Here is a 24,224-nt window from a genome sequence, read left to right on the forward strand (position 1 = left end):
AAACAGAACTGTCTGGCCATAATGACCATCGTTATGTTTGGAGGAAAAAGGGGGAGGCTTGCAAGCCGAAGAACACCATCCCAACTGCCAGGCACAGGGGTGGCAGCATCATGTTGTGGGGGTGCTTTGCTGCGAGGGACTGGTGCACTTCACAAAATAGATGGCATCATGAGGACGGAAAATTATGTGGATATATTGAAGCAACATCTCGAGACATCAGTCAGGAAGTTAAAGCTTGGTCACAAATTGGTCTTCCAAATGGACAATGACCCCAACCATACTTCCAAAGTTGTGGCAAAATGGCTTAAGGACAACAAAATCAAGGTTTTGGAGTGCCCATCACAAAGCCCGACCTCAATCCCATAGAACATTTCTGGGCAGAACTGAAAAAGCTTGTGCAAGCAAGGACGCCTACAAACCTGACTCAGTTACACCAGCTCTGTCAGGAGGAATGGGCCAAAATTCACCCAACTTATTGTGGGAAGCTTGTGGAAGGCTACCCGAAATGTTTGGCCTAAGTTAAACAATTTAAAGGCAATGCTACCATACACTCAATTAGTATATGTAAACTTCAGACACACTGGGAATGTGATGAAAGAAATTAAAGCTTAAATAAATAATTCTCTCTACTATTATTCTGACATTTCACATTCTTAAAATAAAGTGGTGATCCTAACTGACCTAAAACAGAACATTTTTAGTCTGAGAAAATGTCAGGAATTATGAAAAACTGAGTTTAAATGTATTTGGCTAAGGTTTATGTAAACTTTCGACTTCGACTGTGTAAATGCCTGGAATATTTTAAGTTTGAAGAATCTCTTATACAGTGGGTTAAAGTTATTTATATAAAAAAAATTTAACCTTTATTTAACTAGGCAAGTCAGTTAAGAACAAATTCTTATTTACAATGACGACCTAGGAACAGTGGGGTAACTGCCTTGTTCAGGGGCAGAATTACAGATTTCTACCTTGTCAGCTCGGGGATTTGATATAACAACCTTTCGGTTACTGGCACAACGCTCTAACCACTAGGCAACCTGCCGCCCCATAGTAACCCTAGGTGTAAAATAGTAAATAATGACTATTTCTCAGAAAGTATTAAACTGTCAGGCTATTAAAATCAGATCTAAAAATATTATCAAGGGCCTAGAAATCCAGGGGTTAAAAATAAAGGTGTCATTGTAAGCTAATGATTCATGTTTTCTTTAAATCCATAATTTGGATCCCTCCACAGCCTCATAGAGGATCTAGATAATTTTTCAAACCTCTCTGGATTACAAACAAATTATGATATTATGTTTTGGATCACAAAAAAATCACAACTTTTACATTATTGTGTAGTTTACCACTGAAAAGGTCTGACGGTGAAATGGACAAGCTTGATATTCATATCTCGAAAGTGATCTCACTACAATACATTTTAATAGAAAGTTACCAAAAATAGACAAGTCAAGTTTTCATGCATTAAAGTCCCCGACCAATAGGAGCGCCACCTCTGGATGAGCGTTGTCCTGTTTGCTTATGGCTGTATACAGCTCATTGAGTGTGGTTTTAGTACCAGCATCGGTTTGTGGTGGTAAATAGACAATTACCAAGAATATAGTTGAAAACTCTCATGGTAAACAGTGTGGTCTACAGCTTATCATGAGATACTCTACCTCAGGCGAGCAAAACCTTCCTTAGATTTCCTGAGATTTCGTGCACCAGCTGTTATTTACAGATATACATAGACCGCCACCCCTTGTCTTACCAGATGCCGCTGTTCTATCCTGACGAAAAAGCGTAAAACCTGCCAGCTGTATGTTATTCATGTTGTCGTTCATCCATGACTCGGGGAAACATAAGATATTACAGGTTTTAATGTCCCGTTGGTAGGACAATCTTGATCATAGGTCATCGATTTTATTTTCCAATGATTGCACGTTGGCCAATAGAAACGATGGCAGTGGGGGTTTACTCGTTCGCCTACGAATTCTCAGAAGGCAGCCCGACCTCCGCCCCCTTTTTCTCCATCTTCACGCAAATGACGGGGATTTGGGCCTGTTCCCGAGAAAGCAGTATATCCTTCGGACTCATCAGACTCGTTAAAGGAAAAAGCTTCTTCTAGTTCGAGGTGAGTAATCACTGTTCTGATGTCCAGAAGTTTTTTTTTTTGGTCATAAGAGACGGTAGCAGCAACATTATATACAAAATACGTTTAAAAAAAAGTTGTTTAGGAACACGTAAAACGTCAGCCATCCTCTCCGGCGCCATTAACATTTGTTATGCCTGAATTCGACCCAAAACCAACAAGGAAGTCTACTGCAGTGTTGATTGAAAGCAGTTATATGAAATCAATCAGTAGGCTATGTCAAGCAAAGCTCTTAACCGTACTAACCCGCTCTTAATTTCTATACAGTTCAACTAGCCATAAATTTGGCATTTGAACTGTGCGTAAGATTTCCTTTTTTATATCCATTCCCATGTATAGATATTTCACCTCATGATTGCTGTTTTTGTCTAAATTAACAAAGCAAACATAATTTTATTAACTGAAATACACATTAAAATGAAACAACTTAAAATAAAAAGAGGTGAACAAAATGCAAGAGCAGAGAACTCAGGAACAGTGGTTGAATGACAAGAAGCATGTGCCACATCTTTGGGTTTACTTGAATACAAGTAAACCCCCAATACCTGTCCATCTACAGTATCTATACCAATTCTATCTCCTTGATGAGACATATGATATAGGATGCATCTCATTGTTTTCTGTTCTTCATCTTTACTAAGGGGAGAATCCTATCTTCCACTTTGGTAACAAAATTCAACTAAAAGTTAGGATTTGCCCCTAATATTTTTTTTTTAAAAACAGGACAGGTGAAAGCAATATGGAGGATTCCTACCTGGAAAGTACTTTAACCTGTCCAATTTCTTTCCCATTACTGCAGATGAAGGAAAGTAGCGGAGGAGATGAAGCCATATGGGGATGCACTCACGGTATGAATTTTGTTTTTAACACATAGTGCTTGAGCTGCAGGGGGCAATATTGCTCTTCTCTACAGATTTCACTGCACTATAATCCCACACAGCTCTTGAGCTGTGAGGGAACAGTCGAGGTAAATCTCCCTTCACTGTATGGGAGTGATACGTTTCTTGTAGGCTATACCTGGAACTGGAAAAATGACTGATAACCACTCAAACACAAAAAAAGACTAATTTAAATATAGTTGACCTTACTCACTCACTCACTCACTCACTTAAAACAGAGAAAAACACTTGACAGGTAGTCAATTGTGTAAACTAAACACTGAGTGTACAAAACATTAAGAACACCTGCTCTTTCCATGACATAGACTGACCAGGTGAAAACAGGTGAAAGCTATGATCCATTATTGATGTCATTTGTTAAATCCACTTCAATCAGTGTAGATGAAGGGGAGGACAATTGAAACAATTGAGGCATGGATTGTGTATGTATGCCCTTCAGAGGGTGAATGGGCAAGACAAAAAAATGGAAGTGCCAGACGCACCGGTTTGTGTCAAGAACAGCAAAGCAGCTGGGTTTTTCACATTCAACAGTTTCTTGTGTGTATCAAGAATGGTCCACCACCCAAAGGACATCCAGCCAACTTGACAAAACTGTGGGAAGCATTGTCTACATAGGCCAGGGGGGGTGCAACTCAGTGTATACTGTTGGAGTGAAAACTGATTATTTCATTTGAATTACAGCAGAGATTGAGGGTGTTACAGAATCCCCCTACCGAGGGTGCTACAGGACGGTATATCATTGTGTTGTGTGCACATTTGTTTATTTTCTCTCTGGAGCAGCGCTGTCTGGCTCTCACTCATCTTCACCGTTTCTCCCCCTCACCTGAGAGATTGATATGTTCTCCAGCTCATGTCTTCAGCCAATCGGACAATAGCCATGTGTCTCACTCCTGTGCACTCTCTAGCCATGCAGTCTATCTAGGCCTTGATTGGTTAGTAGCCTAGCGCATTCTCTCCAAGGGAGTAAATATTCCCCATACCGAACGGTCTTTTTCCATTCTGTGAGTGTAGGTGGACTTGTATACATGGGATGCTTGAGAACATGTACATTTGTATCACTATTGTTATGCCTGTTGGACGTGTTACTGGCGTGTTTACTACATACAGTGCCTCCAGAAAGTATTCATATCCCACATTTTGTTGTGTTACAGCCTTAATTGAAAATAGATGAAATTTTTTTTTTCTCTCATCCATCTACTCACATATGACAAATGGAAAACATGTTTTTAGAAATGTTTGCACATTTATTGAAAATGAAATACAGAAATATCTCATTTACACCCCTGAGCCAATAATTTGGAGAAGCACCTTTCTGAGAAAGTCTCTAAGAGCTTTCCACACCTGGATAGTGCAACATCTGCCCATTATTTTTTTCAAAAGGATTCAAGCTCTGTCAAATAGGTTGTTGATCGTTGTTAGACAACCATTTTCAGGGCTTGCCATAGATCTTCAAGTACATTTAAGTTCAAACTGTAACTTAGCCACTCAGGACATTCACTGTCTTCAAAGTAAGCAACTCCAGTGTAGATTTGGCCTTGTGTTTTAGGTTTTTGTCCTGCTGAAAGGGGAATTAATCTCTGTGTCTGGTGGAAAGCAGACTGAACAAGGGTTTCTTCTAGGATTTTGCCTTATCCTGAAAATCTCCTCAGTCCTTCACGATTACAAGCATACTCATAACATGATGCAGCCACCACTATGCTTGAAAATATGGAAAGTGGTACTCAGTAATATGTTGTATTGGATTTGCTCCAAACACAACACGGGAACTTCTTGATGCAATTAAAGCCTTTAAGTCCGGGAAAACTCCAGGGCTGGATGGCATACCAGTTGAGGTATACCAACCATTATTAGTATGTTTTAACCACTCCTATAAAAATTGTAGATTATCAGATACCCAACAAGAAAGTATGATTTCATAATTACTCGAACAGGACCCAAGTGGTAAATGTAAAGATCCAGTCCATTAAAAAATGTTGAGTCCCCTTACACTTTAGTGTTGTGATGCAAAAATTCTAGCAAAATGCAAAGCGCATAGAATTAAAAAGGTATTGTCGGATATTATTCATCCTAATCAGACAGGTTTTTTACATGGAAGATACATTGGAGATTATATAAGACAGGTACTGGAAACAATACAACTCTATGAAAAATCTGGGAAACCAGGCCTACTATTCATAGCTTTTGATAAATGGATGGTTTCTCAAATGACTGCCTCGCTTGGTTCACCAACTACTTCTCCGATAGAGTTCAGTATGTCAAATCGGAAGGCCTGTTGTCCGGACCTCTGGCAGTCTCTATGGGGGTGCCACAGGGTTCAATTCTCAGGCTGACTCTCTTCTGTGTATACGTCAATGATGTCGCTCTCGCTGTTGGTGATTCTCTGATCCACCTCTACACAGACGACACTATTCTGTATACCTCTGGCCCTTCGTTGGACACTGTGTTAACTAAACTCCAGATGAGCTTCAATGCCATACAACTCTCCTTCCGTGGCGTCCAACTGCTCTTAAATGCAAGTAAAACTAAATGCATGCTCTTCAACCAATCGCTGCCCGCACCTGCCCGCCTGTCCAGCATCACTACTCTGGACGGTTCTGACTTAGAATATGTGGACAACGACAAATACCTAGGTGTCTGGTTAGACTGTAAACTCTCCTTCCAGACTCACATTAAACATCTCCAATCCAAAATTAAATCTAGAATCGACTTCCTATTTTGCAACAAAGCATCCTTCACTCATGCTGCCAAACATACCCTCGTAAAACTGACCATCCTACCGATCCTTGACTGTGACGATGTCATTTACAAAATAGCCTCCAACACTCTACTCAGCAAATTGGATGCAGTCTATCACAGTGCCATCCGTTTTGTCACCAAAGCCTCATATACTACCCACCACTGTGACCTGTATGATCTCATTGGCTTGCCCTCGCTTCATACTCGTCGCCAAACCCACTGGCTCCAGGTCATCTACAAGTCTCTGCTAGGTAAAGCCCCGCCTTATCTCAGCTCAATGGTCACCATAGCAGCACCCACTCGTAGCACGCGGTCCAGCAGGTATATCTCACTGGTCACCCCCAAAGCCATTTCTTCCTTTGGCCGCCTCACCTTCCAGTTCTCTGCTGCCAATGACTGGAACGAACTGCAAAAATCTCTGAAGCTGGAGACTCTTACCAACCTCACTAGCTTTAAGCACCAGCTGTCAGAGCAGCTCACAGATCACTGCACCTGTACATAGCTCATCTGTAAATAGCCCATCCAATCTACCTCATCACCATACTGTATTTATTTATTTATTTATTTATCTTGCTCCTTTGCACCCCAGTATCTCAACTTGCACATTAATCTTCTGCACATCCTACCATTCCAGTGTCTAATTGCTATATTGTAATTACTTTGCCACCATGGCCTATTTATTGCCTTACCTCTCATATCCTACCTCATTTGCACATGCTGTATATAGATTTTTGTACTGTATTATTGATTGTATGTTTGTTTATTCCATGTGTAACTCTGTGTTGTTGAATGTGTCGAACTGCTTTGCATTATCTTGTCCAGGTCGCAGTTGCAAATGAGAACTTGTTCTCAACTAGCCTACCTGGTTAAATAAAGGTGAAATAAAAAATAATTAAATAAATAAAGTATTACTGTAATGCATATGCAGCTGAAGTCGGAAGTTTACATCCACTTAGGTTGAAGTCATTAAAACTCGTTTTTCAACCACTCCACAAATTTCTTGTTAACAAACTATAGTTTTGGCAAGTCGGTTAGGACATCTACTTTGTGCATGACACAATCAATTTTTCCAACAATTGTTTACAGACAGATTATTTCACTAATAATTCACTGTATCACAATTCCAGTGGGTCAGAAGTTTACATACACTAACTTGACTGTGCCTTTATACAGCTTGGAAAAGTCCAGAAAATTATGTCATGGCTTTAGAAGCTTCTGATAGGCTAATTGACAAAATTTGAGTCAATTGGAGGTGTACCTGTGGATGTATTTCAAGGCCTACCTTCAAACTCAGTGCCTCTTTGCCTGACATCATGGGAAAATCAACAGAAATCAGCCAAGACCTCAGAAAATAAATTGTAGACCTCCACACGTGCAGCCGTCATACCGTTCAGGAAGGAGACGCGTTCTGTCTCGTTGAGATGAACATACTTTGGTGCAAAAAGTGCAAATCAATCCCTAAACAACAGCAAAGGACTTTGTGAAGATGCTGGAGGAAACCGGTACAAAAGTATCTATATCCACAGTAAAACGAGTCCTATATCGACATAACCTGAAAGGCTGCTCAGCAAGGAGGAAGCCACTGCTCCAAAACCACCATGAAAAAAGTCAGACTACGGTTTGCAACTGCACATGGGAACAAAGATCTTACTTTTTGGAGAAATGTCCTCTGGTCTGATGAAACAAAAACAGAACTGTCTGGCCATAATGACCATCGTTATGTTTGGAGGAAAAAGGGGGAGGCTTGCAAGCCGAAGAACACCATCCCAACTGCCAGGCACAGGGGTGGCAGCATCATGTTGTGGGGGTGCTTTGCTGCAGAGGGACTGGTGCACTTCACAAAATAGATGGCATCATGAGGACGGAAAATTATGTGGATATATTGAAGCAACATCTCGAGACATCAGTCAGGAAGTTAAAGCTTGGTCACAAATTGGTCTTCCAAATGGACAATGACCCCAACCATACTTCCAAAGTTGTGGCAAAATGGCTTAAGGACAACAAAATCAAGGTTTTGGAGTGCCTATCACAAAGCCCTGACCTCAATCCCATAGAACATTTGTGGGCAGAACTGAAAAAGCGTGTGCAAGCAAGGACGCCTACAAACATGACTCAGTTACACCAGCTCTGTCAGGAGGAATGGGCCAAAATTCACCCAACTTATTGTGGGAAGCTTGTGGAAGGCTACCCGAAATGTTTGGCCTAAGTTAAACAATTTAAAGGCAATGCTACCATACACTCAATTAGTATATGTAAACTTCAGACACACTGGGAATGTGATGAAAGAAATAAAAGCTTAAATAAATAATTCTCTCTACTATTATTCTGACATTTCACATTCTTAAAATAAAGTGGTGATCCTAACTGACCTAAAACAGAACATTTTTACTCTGATTAAATATCAGGAATTATGAAAAACTGAGTTTAAATGTATTTGGCTAAGGTTTATGTAAACTTTCGACTTCGACTGTGTAAATGCCTGGAATATTTTAAGTTTGAAGAATCTCTTATACAGTGGGTTAAAGTTATTTATATAAAAAATATTTAACCTTTATTTAACTAGGCAAGTCAGTTAAGAACAAATTCTTATTTACAATGACGACCTAGGAACAGTGGGGTAACTGCCTTGTTCAGGGGCAGAATTACAGATTTCTACCTTGTCAGCTCGGGGATTTGATATAACAACCTTTCGCTTACTGGCACAACGCTCTAACCACTAGGCTACCTGCCGCCCCATAGTAACCCTAGGTGTAAAATAGTAAATAATGACTACTTCTCAGAAAGTATTAAACTATCAAGAGGAGTAAAACAAGGTTGTCCACTATCGGCACATCAAGCTATTAAAATCAGATCTAACAATATTATCAAGGGCCTAGAAATCCAGGGGTTAAAAATAAAGGTGTCATTGTAAGCTAATGATTCATGTTTTCTTTAAATCCATAATTTGGATCCCTCCACAGCCTCATAGAGGATCTAGATAATTTTTCAAACCTCTCTGGATTACAAACAAATTATGATATTATGTTTTGGATCACAAAAAAATCACAACTTTTACATTATTGTGTAGTTTACCACTGAAAAGGTCTGACGGTGAAATGGACAAGCTTGATATTCATATCTCGAAAGTGATCTCACTACAATACATTTTAATAGAAAGTTACCAAAAATAGACAAGATCTTGCTACCGTGGAAAGGAAAATGCCTGTCTATTTGTGGAAAAATTCCCCTAATTCAATCTTTAGTCATATCCCAATATTTGCTCATGGCCTTGCCTACACCTAGAGATTTGTTTTTTAAATTATATTTCATTTTATTTGGAATGGCAAGCCAGACAAAATTAAATTGGTGTAACGCCCTGGCCATAGAGAGGGGTTTTTTGTTCTTTATTTTGGTTAGGCCAGGGTGTTACATTGGGTGGGCGCTCTATGTTCCTTTCTCTATGTTTTTGTATTTCTTTGTTTTGGGCCGTGCGTGTGGCTCCCAATCAGGCACAGCTGAAGCTCGTTGTTGCTGATTGGGAGTCACACATAAGGAGCATGTTTTTCCTTTGGGTTTTGTGGGTAATTGTTTCTGTTTAGTGTTTGCACCTGACAGGACTGTGTGGCTGTCGGTTTCTTGTTTTTGTCTAACGTGTTCTTTCTTTAATAAATTCCTGAAGATGAACACATCCTCCGCTGCACCTTGGTCTCATTTGAACGACGGCTGTTACAATTGGCCTATTTATAGAATGAATATGAATTCGGAGGGCAGAAATTATTCAATATTAAAGCATTAGACCTCTCACGAAGGCTTCAGTCATACAAAAGTTATACTTAAATCCAAACGGGTTCTCTAGCAGATTAGTAAAAATGGCTCACCCCGTGTTCAAGAACGGCATTCTTCACAAAACTATGAAATAACACATATGGAATCATGTAGTAACAAAAAAAGTGTTAAACAAGTCAAAGTATATTTTATATTTGAGATTCTTCAAAGTAGCCACCCTTTGCCTTGATGACAGCTTTGATCACTCTTGGTATTCTCTCACCCAGCTTCATGAGGTACAGTAGTCACCTGGAATGCCTTTCAATTAACAGGTGTGCCTTGTTAATTTGTGGAATTTCTTTCCTTCTTAATGCGTTTGAGCCAATCAATTGAGTTCTGACAAGGTAGGGTTGGTATACAAAATATATCCCTATTTGATAAAAGACCAAGTCCATATTATGTCTCAAATAAGCAAAGAGAAATGCCATCATTATTTTAAGACATGAAGGTCAGCCAATTTGGGGAAAAAAGTTTCTTCAAGTGCAGTTGCCAAAACCATCAAGCGCTATGATGAAACTGTCTCTCATGAGGACCACCACAGGAAAGGAAGACCCAGAATTACCTCTGCTGTAGAGGATAAGTTCATTGGAGTTAACTGCACTTCACATTGCAGCCCAAATAAATGCTTCACAGAGTTCAAGTAACAGACACATCTCAACATCACTGTTCAGAGACTGCGAATCAGGCCTTCAAGGTCGAATTGCTTCAAAGAAACCACTACAAAAGGACACCAATAAGAAGAAGAGACTTGCTTGGGCCAAGAAACATGAGCAATGGGCATAAGACGGGTGGAAATCTGTCCTTTGATCTGATGAGTCCAAATTTGAGATTTGGACGCCATGTCTTTGTGAGACACAGAGTAGGTGAACGGATGATCTCCACATGTGTGGGTCCCACCAAGAAGCATGGAGGAGGGGGTGTGATGGTGCTTTGCTGGTGACAGTGATTTATTTAGAATTCAAGGCACACTTAACCAGCATGGCTACCACAGCATTCTGCAGCGATACACTATCCCATCTGGTACTATCATCTGGTACTATCATCTGTTTTAAAACAGGACAATGACCCAAAACACACCTTCAGGCTGTGTAAGGGCTATTTGACCAAGAAGGAGAGTGATGGAGTGCTGCATCAGATGACCTGGCCTCCACAATCCCCCGACCTCAACCCAATTGAGATGGTTTGGGATGAGTTGGACAGCAGAGTGAAGGAAAAGCAGCCAACAAATGCTCAGCATATGTGGGAACTCATTCAAGACTGTTGGAAAAACATTATGAAGCTGGTTGAGAGAATGCCAAGAGTGTACAAAGCTGTCATCAAGGCAAAGGGTGTTTACTTTGAAGAATCTCAAATATAAAATGTGTTTTGATTTGTTTAACACTTTTTTTGTTACTACATGATTCCATATGTGTTATTTCATAGTTTTGATGTCTTCACTATCATTATACAATGTAGAAAATAGTAAAAATTAAGAAAAACCCTTGAATGAGTAGGTGTGTCCAAACGTTTGACTGGTGCTGTATATTTACCCAACAAATATATGTGGAGTGGAAATGATGCAGACAATTACATTGATTGAAGCCACAATCTATCTAGAATCTTAAAGCTGCTCTACCCCCTACAAAAAACATTCAGGCTGTAACACAACAAATTGTGCGAAAAGTCAAGGGGTGTGAATACTTTCTGAAGGTACTGTATGTGCTACAAGTAGAAATGAGCTCTTTTTGCCATTGATGTTACCTATTTGGGTGTAGCTTCACTGTGTTCACTGAATGTCATTAGGTAACGTGTGTATTGTTAGCATGAGTGCCGTTTGTGAATTTTGTTACTATGTAATACATGGTTATTAGATACAGTCCTTTGCTCAAATTGTTCTATTCATTATCATTCCTTCATGCATAACTTATCCCATTCTACTGCACTCTGCACATATCGATGCAGTGTATTTATATCCTGTGTAGCAGATTCATAGTCTCTGTACGTTTACAGAACAATCCCCATGTTCATCTTCCTCAGTGTATTTAAATAAAGTTCCTGTGTGTGTTAACTCTTGAGCTACTTGAATCCCCTCTAACGGGGGGCGGTGTCAGTGGGTCACAAACCAGTAAAATACATAGAGCCAGGACGCTATCTTTGGGTCCAGGTCGGGATACTGTAAAGCGATTTGTGACAACTGCTGATGTAAAAATGATTTTATTATACATTGTATTGATTGATTGACAGATGGAAGTTGTGGTTGGGGATTATGAGGAACAGACTGTTTTAGAGGGTGTAACCAAGGAAAATCCTGTTTTCATACCTTGGTCTTTCCGCAAGGCCGTAGATTTATCAACTGGTGAAAGATATACTAGAAAAGCAGGAATGGACATTTCGCTAAAAGGTGACTTCTCTAACCTGTGACCACACACACACACACACACACACACACACACACACACACACACACACACACACACACACACACACACACACACACACACACACACACACACACACACACACACACACAAACTCCCTTGGGGCAGTGAACCAGGAGGATAAAGAAAAACAGGATTCCATTTCGCTGTGTAGCAAAGGAAAACCAAAACAGAAGTGCTGACGGCTCCCTTCACTCAAACCCGATGGGAGCATTTATCACATTGGTGCCGCAAGATAGAAATCTGCTTTATTTATTCAGGTTGATGGTTCATCCTCATTTAAATGATAAGGAATGCATTGTTATGCTGGTTTGATGCCGTTTCCTATACGCCAATCAGGATTTAAGGTCACAGTCTATTAGACATGAACAATATTGGTATATTAGGATTCATAAAAGTTGAGCATTTGCAAATTGTTTGCTACTCCATGGAGGAACACTCTTTAGCTCCCATCTCAAAACAGGGCTCAGAGATAGGTTTCCTATAATCTGCCTTCCTCCCATCTCCTCAACACACTCGGTGTATTACTGCACACACAGAAATACAGTGCACATTTTGTATACGTACAGACGCGCACACACACACACACACACTACCGTTCAAAAGTTTAGGGTCACTTAAAAATGTCCTTGTTTTTGAAAGAAAAGCAACATTTTTGTCCATTGAAATAACATAAAATTGATCAGAAATACAGTGTAGACATTGTTAATGTTATAATTGACTATTGTAAGTGGAAATTACAGATTTTTTATGGAATATCTCCATAGGTGTACAGAGGCCCATTATCAGCAGCCATCACTACTGTGTTCCAATGGCACGTTGTGTTAGCTAATCCAAATGTATCATTTTAAAAGGCTAATTGATCATTAAAAATCCCGTTTGCAATTATGTTAGTACACCTGAAAACTGTTGTTCTGATTAAAGAAGCAATAAAACTGGCCTTTTTTAGACTAGTTGAGTATCTGGAGCATCAGCATGTGTGGGTTTGATTACAGGCTCAAAATGGCCAGAAACAAATAACTGGCAGCTTCATTAAATAGTACCCGCAAAACACCAGTCTCAACGTCAAAAGTGAAGAGGCGACTCCGAGATGCTGGCCTTCAAGGCAGAGTTGCAAAGAAAAAGCCATATCTCAGACTGACCAATAAAAATAAAAGATTAAGATGGGCAAAAGAACACAGACACTGGATTCACAGACACTGGAGTCGCCTCTTCACTGTTGAAGTTGAGACTGGTGTTTTGCGGGTACTATTTAATGAAGCTGCCAGTTGAGGACTTGTGAGGCATCTGTTTCTCAAACTAGACACTCTAATGTACTTGTCCTCTTGCTCAGTTGTGCACCGGGGCCTCCCACACCTCTTTCTATTCTGGTTAGAGTCAGTTTGCGCTGTTCTGTGAAGGGAGTAGTCAAATCAAATCAAATTTTATTAGTCACATGCGCTGAATACAACAGGTGTAGACCTTACAGTGAAATGCTTACTTACGAGCCCCTAACCAACAATGCGGTTTCAAAAAATATGGATAAGAATAAGAGATAAAAGTAACATGTAATTAAAGGGCAGCAGTAAAATAACAGTAGCGAGACTATATACAGAGGGGTACCGATACAGAGTCAATGTGTGGGGGCACCGGTTAGTTGCGGTAGTATGTACATGTAGGTAGAGGTATTAAAGCGACTATGCATAGATGACATCAGAGAGTGGCAGTGGTGTAAAGAAGGGGAGAGGGGGGGCAATGCAAATAGTCTGGGTAGCCTATTGACTAGATGTTCAGGAGTCTTATGGCTTGGGGTAGAAGCTGTTTAGAAGCCTCTTGGACCTAGACTTGGCGCTCCAGTACCACTTGCCGTGTGGTAGCAGAGAGAACAGTCTATGACTAGGGTGGCAGGAATCTTTGACACTTTTTAGGGCCTTCCTCCAACACAACCTGGTATAGATATCCTGGATGGCAGAAAGCTTGGCCCCAGTGATGTACTGGGCCATTCACACTACCCTCTGTTGTGCCTTGTGGTCGGAGGCCGAGCAGTTGCCATACCAGGCAGTGATGCAACCAGTGAGGATGCTCTCGATGGTGCAGCTGTAGAAACTTTTGAGGATCTGAGGACCCATGCCAAATCTTTTCAGTCTCCTGAGGGGGAATAGGTTTTGTCGTGCCCTCTTCACAACTGACTTGGTGTGCTTGGACCATGTTAGTTTGTTGGTGATGTGGACACCAAGGAACTTGAAGCTCTCAACCTGCTCCACTGCAGCCCCGTCAATGAATGGGGCCGTACTCGTCCTCTTTTTCCTGTATTCCACAATCCTCTCCTTTGTCTTGATCACATTGTGGGAGAGGTTGTTGTCCTGGCACCACACGTCCAGGTCTCTGACCTCCTCCCTATTGGCTGTCTCGTCGTTGATCAGGCCTTCCACTGTTGTGTCGTCTGCAATTTAATAATGGTGTTGGAGTAGTGCCTGGCCATGCAGTCATGAGTGAACAGGGAGTACAGGAGGGGACTGAGCACGCACCCCTGAGGGGCCCCGTATTGAGGATAAGTGTGGCAGATGTGTTGTTACCTACCCTTACCACCCGGGGGCTGCCCGTCAGGAAGTCCAGGATCCAGTTGCAGAGGGTGGTGTTTAGTCCCAGGGTCCTTAGCTTAGTGATGAGCTTTGGGGGCACTATGGTGTTGAATGCTGAGCTGTAGTCAACGAACAGCATTCTCATATAGGTGTTCCTTTTGTCCAGGTGGGAAAGGGCATTGTGGAGTGCAATACAGTTTGCATCATCTGTGGATCTGTTTGGGCGCTATGCAAATTGGAGTGGGTCTAGGGTTTCTGGGATGATGGTTTTGATGTGAGCAATGACCAGTCTTTCAAAGAACTTCATGGCTACAGACGTGAGTGCTACAGGTTGGTAGTCATTTAGGCAGGTTACCTTAGTGTTCTTTGGCACAGGCACTATGATGGTCTGCTTAAAACATGTTGGTATTACAGACTCGGACAGGGAGAGGTTGAAAATGTCAGTGAAGACACTTGCCAGTTGGTCAGCGCATGTCCGCAGTACATGTCCTGGTAATCCGTCTGGTCCTGCAACCTTGTGAATGTTGACCTGTTTAAAGGTCTTTTTCACATCGGCTGCGGAGAGCGTGATCACACAGTCTTCCGGAACAGCTGGTGCCCTCATGCATGTTTCAGTGTTATTTGCCTCGAAGCGAGCATAAAATCAGTTTAGCTCATCTGGTAGGCCCTTGACACTGGGTAGCTCCCGGCTGTGCTTCCCTTTGTAGTCTGTAATGGTTTGCAAGCCCTGCCAAATCCGACGAGTGTCAGAGCCGGTGTAGTACGATTCTACCTTAGTCCTGTATTGAAGCTTTGCCTGTTTGATAGTTCATCGGAGGGCATAGCGGGATTTCTTATATGCTCCCGGGTTAGAGTCCCGCTGCTTGAAAGTGTCAGCTCTACCCTTTAGCTCAGTGCCGATGTTGCCTGTAATCCATGGCTTCTGGTTGGGCTGTGTACGTACGGTCACTGTGGGGACGACGTCATCGATGCACTGATTGATGAAGCCAATGACTGATGTGGTGTACTCCTCAATGCCATCGGAGGAATCCCGGAACATATTCCAGTCTGTGCTAGCAAAATAGTCCTGTAGCTTGTCATCTGCTTCATCTGACCACTTTTTTATTGATCTAGTCACTGATGCTTCCTGCTTAATTTTGGCCTGACAGCAGGAATCAGGAGGATACAGACGTGAGTGCACTATGCTAGATTCTGCTAGATGGTCAAATAAAGGGCGAGGGAGAGATTTGTATGCGTCTCTGTGTGTGGAGTATGTGTGGAGTATAGGTAGTCCAGAGATCTTTTTCCTCTGGTTGCACATTTAACATGCCATAGAAATTTGGTAAAACGGATTTAAGTTTCCCTTCATTAAAGTCCCCGGCCACTAGCTGCGCCGCCTCTCGGTGAGGGTTTTCTTGTTGGCTTGTGGCGTAATACAGCTCATTCAATGCTGTCTTAGAGTCAGCCTCAGACTGTGGTGGTATGTAAACAGCTATGAAGAACACAGACAAAAACTCTCTCGGTAGGTAGTGTGGTCTACAACTTTTCATGAGATACTCAACCTCAGGCGAGCAATGGCTCGAGACTTCATTAGATATCGTGCACCAGCTGTTATTTACAAAAATACATAGTCCACTTCCCCTTGTCTTACCAGACGCTGCTGTTCTATCCTGCCTGTACATTGTATAACCAGCCAGCTGCATGTTGATATTGTCGTTATTCAGCCAAGACTCCATGAAGCATAAGATGTTATAGTTTTTCATGTCCAGTTGGTAGTTTAATCTGCTGCGTAACTCATTGATTTTATTCTCCAAGGACTGCACGTTTGCTAGCAGAATGGAGGGAAGTGGGGGTTTATTCGATCGCCTACGAATTCTCAGACGCATGCCCACCCTTCGGCCCCTCTTTCTCCGCCTTCTCTTCACGCAGATCACGGGGATCAGGTCCTGTTCCCGAGAAAGCAGTATATCCTTCGCGTTGGGCTCGTCAGAGTCGTGAAAGGAAAGAAAGGATTCTGCTAGTCCGTGGTGAGTAATCGCAGTCCTGATGTCCAGAAGTTATTTTTGGTCATAAGAGACGGTAGCGTCAACATTATGTACAAAATAAGTAAAAAAAACAAGTTACAAACAACGCAAATAAATGAACCAAAAACATAATCGTCTGAAGCACGTAAAACATCTGCCTTCTTACAAAAAAGTAGTACACAGCGTTGTACGAGATAGACTGACGAGTTTCAGAAGAAAGTCTTTTGTTTCTGGCCATTTTGAGCCTGTAATCGAACCCACAAATACTGATGCTCCAGATACTCAACTAATCTAAAGAAGGCCAGTTTTATTGGTTCTTTAATCAGAACAACAGTTTTCAGGTGTGCTACCATAGTTTTCTAATGATCAATTCGCCTTTTAGCCAATTAGCCAATTAGCCTTTTAGCCTTTTAAAATGATAAACTTGGATTAGCTAACACAACGTGCCATTGGAACACAGGAGTGATGGTTGATGATAATGGGCCTCTGTACGCCTATGTAGATATTCCATCTGCCGTTTCCAGCAACAATAGTCATTTACAACATTAACAATGTCTACACTGTATTTCTGATCAATTTGATGTTATTTTAAATGGACAAAAAATGGGTTTTTCTTTAAAAAACAAGGACATTTCTAAGTGACCCCAAACTTTTGAGCGGTAGTGTACATACATGCACGCACACACACACACACCTGGACTCAAAGGAACATGTGCTTCACTTTAATCCACCAAAGGAAAAACAATTGCAGACTTTATTGCCCAGTGTTTTATACCACATAAAACCACATTAAAAGTAAGACAAACAGTGCTTTTGGTAGAGGTTCTACTCATAGCGGATGGAGGCAATGTGCCATGTTTGCTTTGGGATGGATTTCTGCTTTGTCAGAGGAGAAAACCATCAGCTCCACAGTAAGAGATATCGGTGTTAAGTTCCCTGTTGCAAACAGTTCCATGGGCCAACCATTTATTTGTATCGTAACGCTGGCTTTGAGGTGAGCGAGAGGCCTCCACCTCGTGTTAGCACAGCTGATATGGGAAAATAGGGAATCATAGGGAAATAGTCTATCAAGAAATAGGTTCTTCTGTCTTCAGCTGAAGTCTGTGATGATAGATTTACTGTCCAATTGAAATACAAGGAACATATGCATGGCATGTCATCGATAGTCAGAGTAAATGGATAGGCTATTACTTTAACACTTCTCCAGGCATCGGGGGATCTGATCATATGTGCAGCCCAACTGCAATAAAGATGACCTGGAACATACCCAATAACAAAGATATAAGAAAACTAGCAAGGCTGTAAGCTATAATACTGAGGTTATGTGCTACTGGTGTAGGTTTTATTAACTAAGAGAGTACACTGTGACATGTTGCTCTGGGTTGGAGACTAGAGAGAGAGCAACCTCTGTCAAACAATCTCTTCCGACGATCTCCATCACGGCCCATAATGAACCCTGTTAATTAAGATCCTGGTCAAGGAAGAAAAAGAAAACGGGGTTGATAATGGAGGAAGATTATTTAATTAGCCTCCTCCGATCCAGACTCGCTGGACATAATTAAGGATCTCTTATCCTGCCTTTAATGGGCTTCAGGGAACCAGAGCCCCTCATTCATTCTCTTATTTAGTCTTTTGCTAACATGCTGATTACATGCTACCACTAACCTCTTTTAGAGCAGCACAAACGGATCGAAATGTGTGTCAGAAGTTGTGGCTAAGTCTATCGGTAGAAAAAAGAAAAGGTACGAAAGAACGGCTTTAAAAATACATTGAAAATAGTTCTTCATGGTGATCATTCTGCAAAAAGAGGTTCCCCTCAATCTGTCTTTACTGTAATTTCCATATTTTATTCATAATCGTGGGTTGTTTTCATTTCTTCGTCTGGAGGAAATTGATATTATTGTCTTGTGTGGAGTAAATAGAGGGATGGTGAGCTATCCTGTCTCTGTGTCTTCCAGCAAATCTGTCTGTCTGTCTGTCTGATAACCAGTCTCCTGATGTTCTAGTCCCTTTCATCCATCCATCTGTGTGTGTGTGTGTGTGTGTGTGTGTGTGTGTGTGTGTGTGTGTGTGTGTGTGTGTGTGTGTGTGTGTGTGTGTGTGTGTGTGTGTGTGTGTGTGTGTGTGTGTGCGTTCGTGTGTATTTGCGTGGTGTGTACGTATGTGTGTGTATGTGTGTGCGTTTGTGTGTGCTAGGAAGAGAGAAAGGCTGCGGGACAACCTTCGCCTGCTATAAGGTCACTGTCCCTCCCAATGGAAGAAAGAGGGATGACTGCCCTAAAGAACCACATCTCGATCCCCCCCACCACTCACTCCAAAACATCCCCCAAGGGAGCTGCAAGAATTCCTGTGATCTTTTTTGTTTTGTACCCTAGTGTCAATTGATGCTCGTGTGAGATTTATTTTCCCATTCACGTTCAAAGCCATCCATGACCACTTGGTGTTAACTATCCTTTGTTTGGAAGGAATCCTTCCTACTGACAGCAACTTGCAGATCCACTTCCTATGTCTCAACCACACTACGCCTCAGGACGACAACTAGGGCTAAAGTGTGGAGAGTTAACATCTCAGGAGTCACATTGATAGGACGTGCAGCATGACTGCAGTAGAAGAAGATCTGTAATACAACCTGTTATTTGGGTAATGTAATTGATTGGCTGGTGAGCACATTTATTTAATTTATATGAATAGGTTAGATTTTAGAGCAAAGACCAGCAGACAATGTGCTTCTCTGTGATTGGAGCTAAATCAAAAGAGCCATTGAGCTTGGTTGCAGTACCACCGCTCCCCGGTAACATTTACAAGTCGACACTTAAAACGTAATATAGGGCTGTATTCAATCTGTGTTGATGAAGTATTACTGATTGCGCAATATACATTATAAAGTCAGCGGTTTACCGTGAAAGCAGTCTCCACTAAGGCGGTAACATTGCCTTTACGTTTCAGTCATGCTGGACTTCCACTATAGGGGTTGAATACAGCCCATACACTTTTTCTTCGCAAAAGCACTTCCTACAGAACCATATTTTCAAATTTGCCATGACCATTACCAAACTAACATTGTCACAGGGTTAGCCTAGGCTAGCCTGGTTAATCTTAAAATGGACTGACATGAAGTTTCATTCCATAGATTTTAGTAGTGTACTACAATTTAGAGCTAAAATTCCTTAAAACCAAAAACGATAGTCCAACAAGATGGGTCTTCCTTCTCGCGGTGGCCTTCTTTCAGTACCAGCGGCGGTGAATTCATGAAACATGGTGCTTATCATGAACTGTTGCTTACCAGCCTTGGAAGATGAATAGACATGATTAAAAAGACCATACAAGCAATACTGTGAGCCTTTATTACAGTAATATGTAAGGCCCCACTTTAATAGGGTGTTTGTTCCCATGTGCAGGCCTGGCGGCTGTGTGTGTGTATATGTGTTGCGTGCGCTACATGCATGCTTGGGCCTGCCGGCTGGGTATTTGATTGGTGGGGTAGGGCCCTACAGAGGGCGCTATGGGGTAATGAAAGACATGTTTAATAGAGCATCGGCAGGCCACATGACAGCAGTTTCCTGAATCTCTCGCAACCCGGGAAGTTTCACTGGAATGGGATAAAAGCAGGGCCCGAGCGAGACTTTAGATAGTGTGTGTCATACAACTTTCACCTTTCCAGTCGTTTCATACGTGTGAACACAGAAGGTGTAGGAGGGTCTAAGGCTTAATCCAAGGAAGGGGCTAGGACCAGGGCAGAGAGAAAAGACAATTTGAACGATTAAGAATAAATTCAGTGCATCATTCTACTGTTATTGCCCGAGTGTGTTCACAGATGTCTAACTGTTATTGTTTTGTGGGGGTGCAAATTGACACTCACACTAGCATAAAAGTTAAATCGTGAGAGTATGAGAGTGTGTGTGTGTGTGTGTCTCAATTTGAATGCGTGTGTATCAGCCATTTTGCCTGACAGGATACATGACCCGTAGCGTAGCCACACATCAAACTTAATGGCTGTGTCCCTTGCTATGGAGAGAGGCCTGTCACATGTCTAGCACACAGATCAAGTGTGATGTTGAATATATATTGCTCCATGACATTGGTATGCAACGGCCATACTTTCATACCGCAGCCGTGTTTGATGACAGCACCGAGCATGAAACACCAGACGGCATGTAATTGTGATGACTGGGATCAGGGCTGGCCTTAGCCTGCTTAAACCAGACTGAACGTCGTTCTCACCACTGAGTGAGTCTGGTTCAGTCGGTTTTAACCACGCTAGCCTACAGTAGGAAATCCTTGGTTCAGAATGTAACCGTTTTGTAATGGTCGTGGCAACTTCGAATACAGTTTATGTAAGTGATTTGATGAAGTAAATGTTATATTGCGTTCAGGTTTGGGTAGGTTACTTTCTAAAAGTAATCAGTGAGTTACTAGTTACCGGTCAAATTGTAAATCAGTGACGTAACTTTTGGATAACCCAAACACAGTAGCATATTCTGATTACTTCTAGATGACTTTCCCCTTAATAGGCATTAGAAAACTAAAAGGATCCATCAAACGCATTTAGTGTGTCAGTGGTCTCAGGCTTACGGTCAGACTCGCTCAGATGGAACAAACTTAAACTCAATGCTGAATTGAATGTCATTGAGAAAAAAGAACAATGTCATAATGTATTTATTTTTGCAAACATCCTTTCTGAATTTAAAAGTAATCCATTAAGTAATCTAGTTTTCAAAATGATCTAATTGCAATATTTTAGCTGGTAATGTAGTTACATGTAATCAGTTGCTCCCCAACCCTGATTGCATTTTAAGTGAATAGATTTTTTTGAAATGGTTGAACGTGTTACCAAGGAGCTGTTACTGCTCACTGGCTCGTTGATTTAGCTGCAGTCACAGAGGACTGCAGTATATGCTGATTATTGTTTTAAAATCTTGCCTATTAATGAGAAACCGAGCGGACACCACAGCCTCAATTACATTAATTAACCAGATAAATTGGTATTCCAGGTCATCTTCCTAGCGGTCGGGCTGCACATCTTGCTGCGTCATAATAATGGACTACATGGGATCTGATCATTTGCCTCGATCTGGAACCTACCCTATTCCAAAGATGTAAATAAGACTGCTGAGAACTGGAGTCAGTTCAGAACAGGTTTATTGTCATCTACATGGTTGCTGCCTGTGGAGTTTGCGTAGCCTCAAATACAGCAATATCGCCAGTGCAGTGAGTGGGACCACTCCCACAGCAGCCAGCAGTATCCCCATGAGAGACACGCCTGAGGAAGGAAGTTCAATTATTTCACTCAGAATACAATACAACGTTATCATAAACAGAGTAATACAACATTTCTGTCCAAATGTTTACCTACAAGCTCTTGCTTATAGCATGGGTTTTAGCAGTTTCTCAACGCTTCAGTTAGTGGAAAACAGGACCCCAGTTCAGAAAATGCAAACAAATTAAAACCGTGTACAGCTTTGGGTCCTAGCTCTATACAAATCCAATAAAGAAACATCCATGTTTGCAGAATTATAGTTTTGTGCAGTATAAACTCAATCCCCATAGACAAACCGGTTTGCCTCTGTAGTAAACGAGCAAGCCTCGTGTTCTGAGTCAATGGAAGCAGAGGCCGACCTTGCTCTCAGATGACATGTGATGTACATCTATAGGAAGGTAGGAGAGATATTACTTGTACGGTGTTGTGTTCATTAGAGTAAACAACATAAAATCAAAGTCAGTGTTTCTTATTGGAAAAGTCCAGGTATTCCCTGTTTGTTTTCTTCCATTTAGTGCCTAATGAACATGACAGGGGAGTACAGTACATAAAGACTACAAATAAAATGGCCTTCAGGTGAATGTATCGTTACTCACAGAGCTCCTCTCATCTTGGTGGAACCTGAAGGCCTCAAGCTGAAACTGGAGTTTGTCATCCTGGATTTGCTGCAGGAAGTGGGACTTTGAGCCTGTCTGTCTAGCATCAGTCAGACATCTAATGGGATGAAATAAAACAAAGTTTAATTTACATTCTCAATATACAGAAGTATAGTAAGCTGGAAGAGGAACGCACACGCACCGCTCACGCACCCATGGTTCTCAATGAAGGAATATCTAGGTTTAGAGGCCATTTCAGGGGCCAGCGTAGCCACACAGCTGTCCACGTAGACATGGAGAGTTGTGTGGTGGGCTTGGATAATGGAGGCTTCAATGCTCATGACATGCCCCAGAAAGTAGATACTGGAGGGCCTCTCAAATTGCCAGTCATCTGAAAGAGAAGAAAAGCTAAAGCAGCAATAGAGCCCTACAGTGGAGGTGTCATAATACCCATAAAACCTAGTGGTCAAACAGGGAAATGGTTCCAGTTGTTTTTCCACCATTCATTTTTCCCATAGGAGATTTTTAGAAACTCTTAAAACAAGGGTTGTGTGATGTTTTGATGTCCAAGAGAGATTTGCATGGCTAAGGTTACTTTTATCAATATATCCTGCTCTCTTTACTTTCAGATTCTAAAATGCTAATTAGCATCAATGCAGACATCATGCAAGACTACAAATCCTTGCAAGGTCCTGTATGTCATCTCTAGCTGACACCTTTGCTAGCAGGTATTGTGTGAATTTCAAACTTGCACAAAACAGTACAGAGAATTGTCAATTTAAAGACACTTTCCCAATTTATTCATTACCTCATTTAGCTAACATTAGATAGTTAATCCAGAGATTCCTACCTTTGCCTTGATTCGGCCGTCTCGTCCAGATCATCATGGCATTTGTAGTGCTTTATGACAGCCACATTAGCATTTAATGGGGGGGGGGGGGGTAAATACAGGAGAATACATTAATAAAAGTGACTGTCCTAGAGAGATTTACATGGTTATCAAAACATCATGGCAGAGTAAGCCTGTTTGACCGCTAGGTTATGGGTATTATGACTGATACGGTGGTACTCTATCACCAAAAATGGCAGAGGTCACCTTTAAAGGTGTAGACTCACCTTTATTTCAAATATGCGGCCCCTGCACTTGTTTTCAAAGTTTGAGGGTGGGCCTTGGCGATTAAGAATTTGCTTTGCTTCTTGGCCAAATGTGTTCACAGTATCTCAAGTTTCTACTGGAGTGATGAAAGTTACAGATTGCACCTTTAAACCCTATGTTCTATACCCCCACGTCATGAGCATGAGAGAAAAGACCAGCTGCTGCTCTGCGACCTTGGTGGAGGCAAAGGGAACCCAGGTAGGCTTCAGAGCATTACTGGTCACATTGTGCTTCCTGATGGATACAAACGTTTTACAGCCAGAGCCAGGGTTGTGTTCATTGGAGCATGACACGGAAAACATTTGAAAAGTGAGAATGAAATAAAAGTCCTTAGCTTTGATAATGGCATTCAACTCCAACCTCATTTGTTCTTACAATGGGAGGGCCTTTCCCAAGGAAATCCTGCTTGACCTTCACCCAAACCACATCCTCCCTGCACTGGACCGCTCCACTGGTGGCAGACACTGGATTCTTCAGCTCAAACTTCACCGGCTCTTTTGCTTCCTCCTTCACCATATGGTTCAGGACTCGGCCACGCACAGGCGGTTTCCCTGGTTGAAACGCCTGTTGCTTTCTGGCAGACTGTTGAGGTTCATATTTTACAGGCACCTGGGTTGGTTACTAAACAGGGTTTCTATGTTCAAACTGTACAGGAGATGGTGCA

At 41.7% G+C, this 24,224-nt stretch overlaps 1 protein-coding gene across 1 annotated transcript; it reads right to left on the reverse strand.

Moving 5' to 3' along the window:
• Positions 1 to 22,085: 22,085 nt before the first annotated feature.
• On the reverse strand, positions 22,086 to 24,076 carry LOC106575143 (zona pellucida sperm-binding protein 3-like). The gene is made up of 5 exons (XM_014151375.2): positions 23,901 to 24,076; positions 23,693 to 23,800; positions 22,618 to 22,812; positions 22,405 to 22,522; positions 22,086 to 22,196 (listed from the first exon to the last, which is right to left on the reverse strand). The coding sequence occupies exons 1-5, from the start codon at positions 24,074 to 24,076 to the stop codon at positions 22,086 to 22,088; spliced, it is 708 nt and encodes a 235-aa protein (XP_014006850.2).
• Positions 24,077 to 24,224: the final 148 nt, after the last annotated feature.

This window comes from Salmo salar, chromosome 17 (assembly GCF_965601325.2).
Source record: "Salmo salar chromosome 17, fSalSal1, whole genome shotgun sequence".
Taxonomy (NCBI): domain Eukaryota; kingdom Metazoa; phylum Chordata; class Actinopteri; order Salmoniformes; family Salmonidae; genus Salmo; species Salmo salar.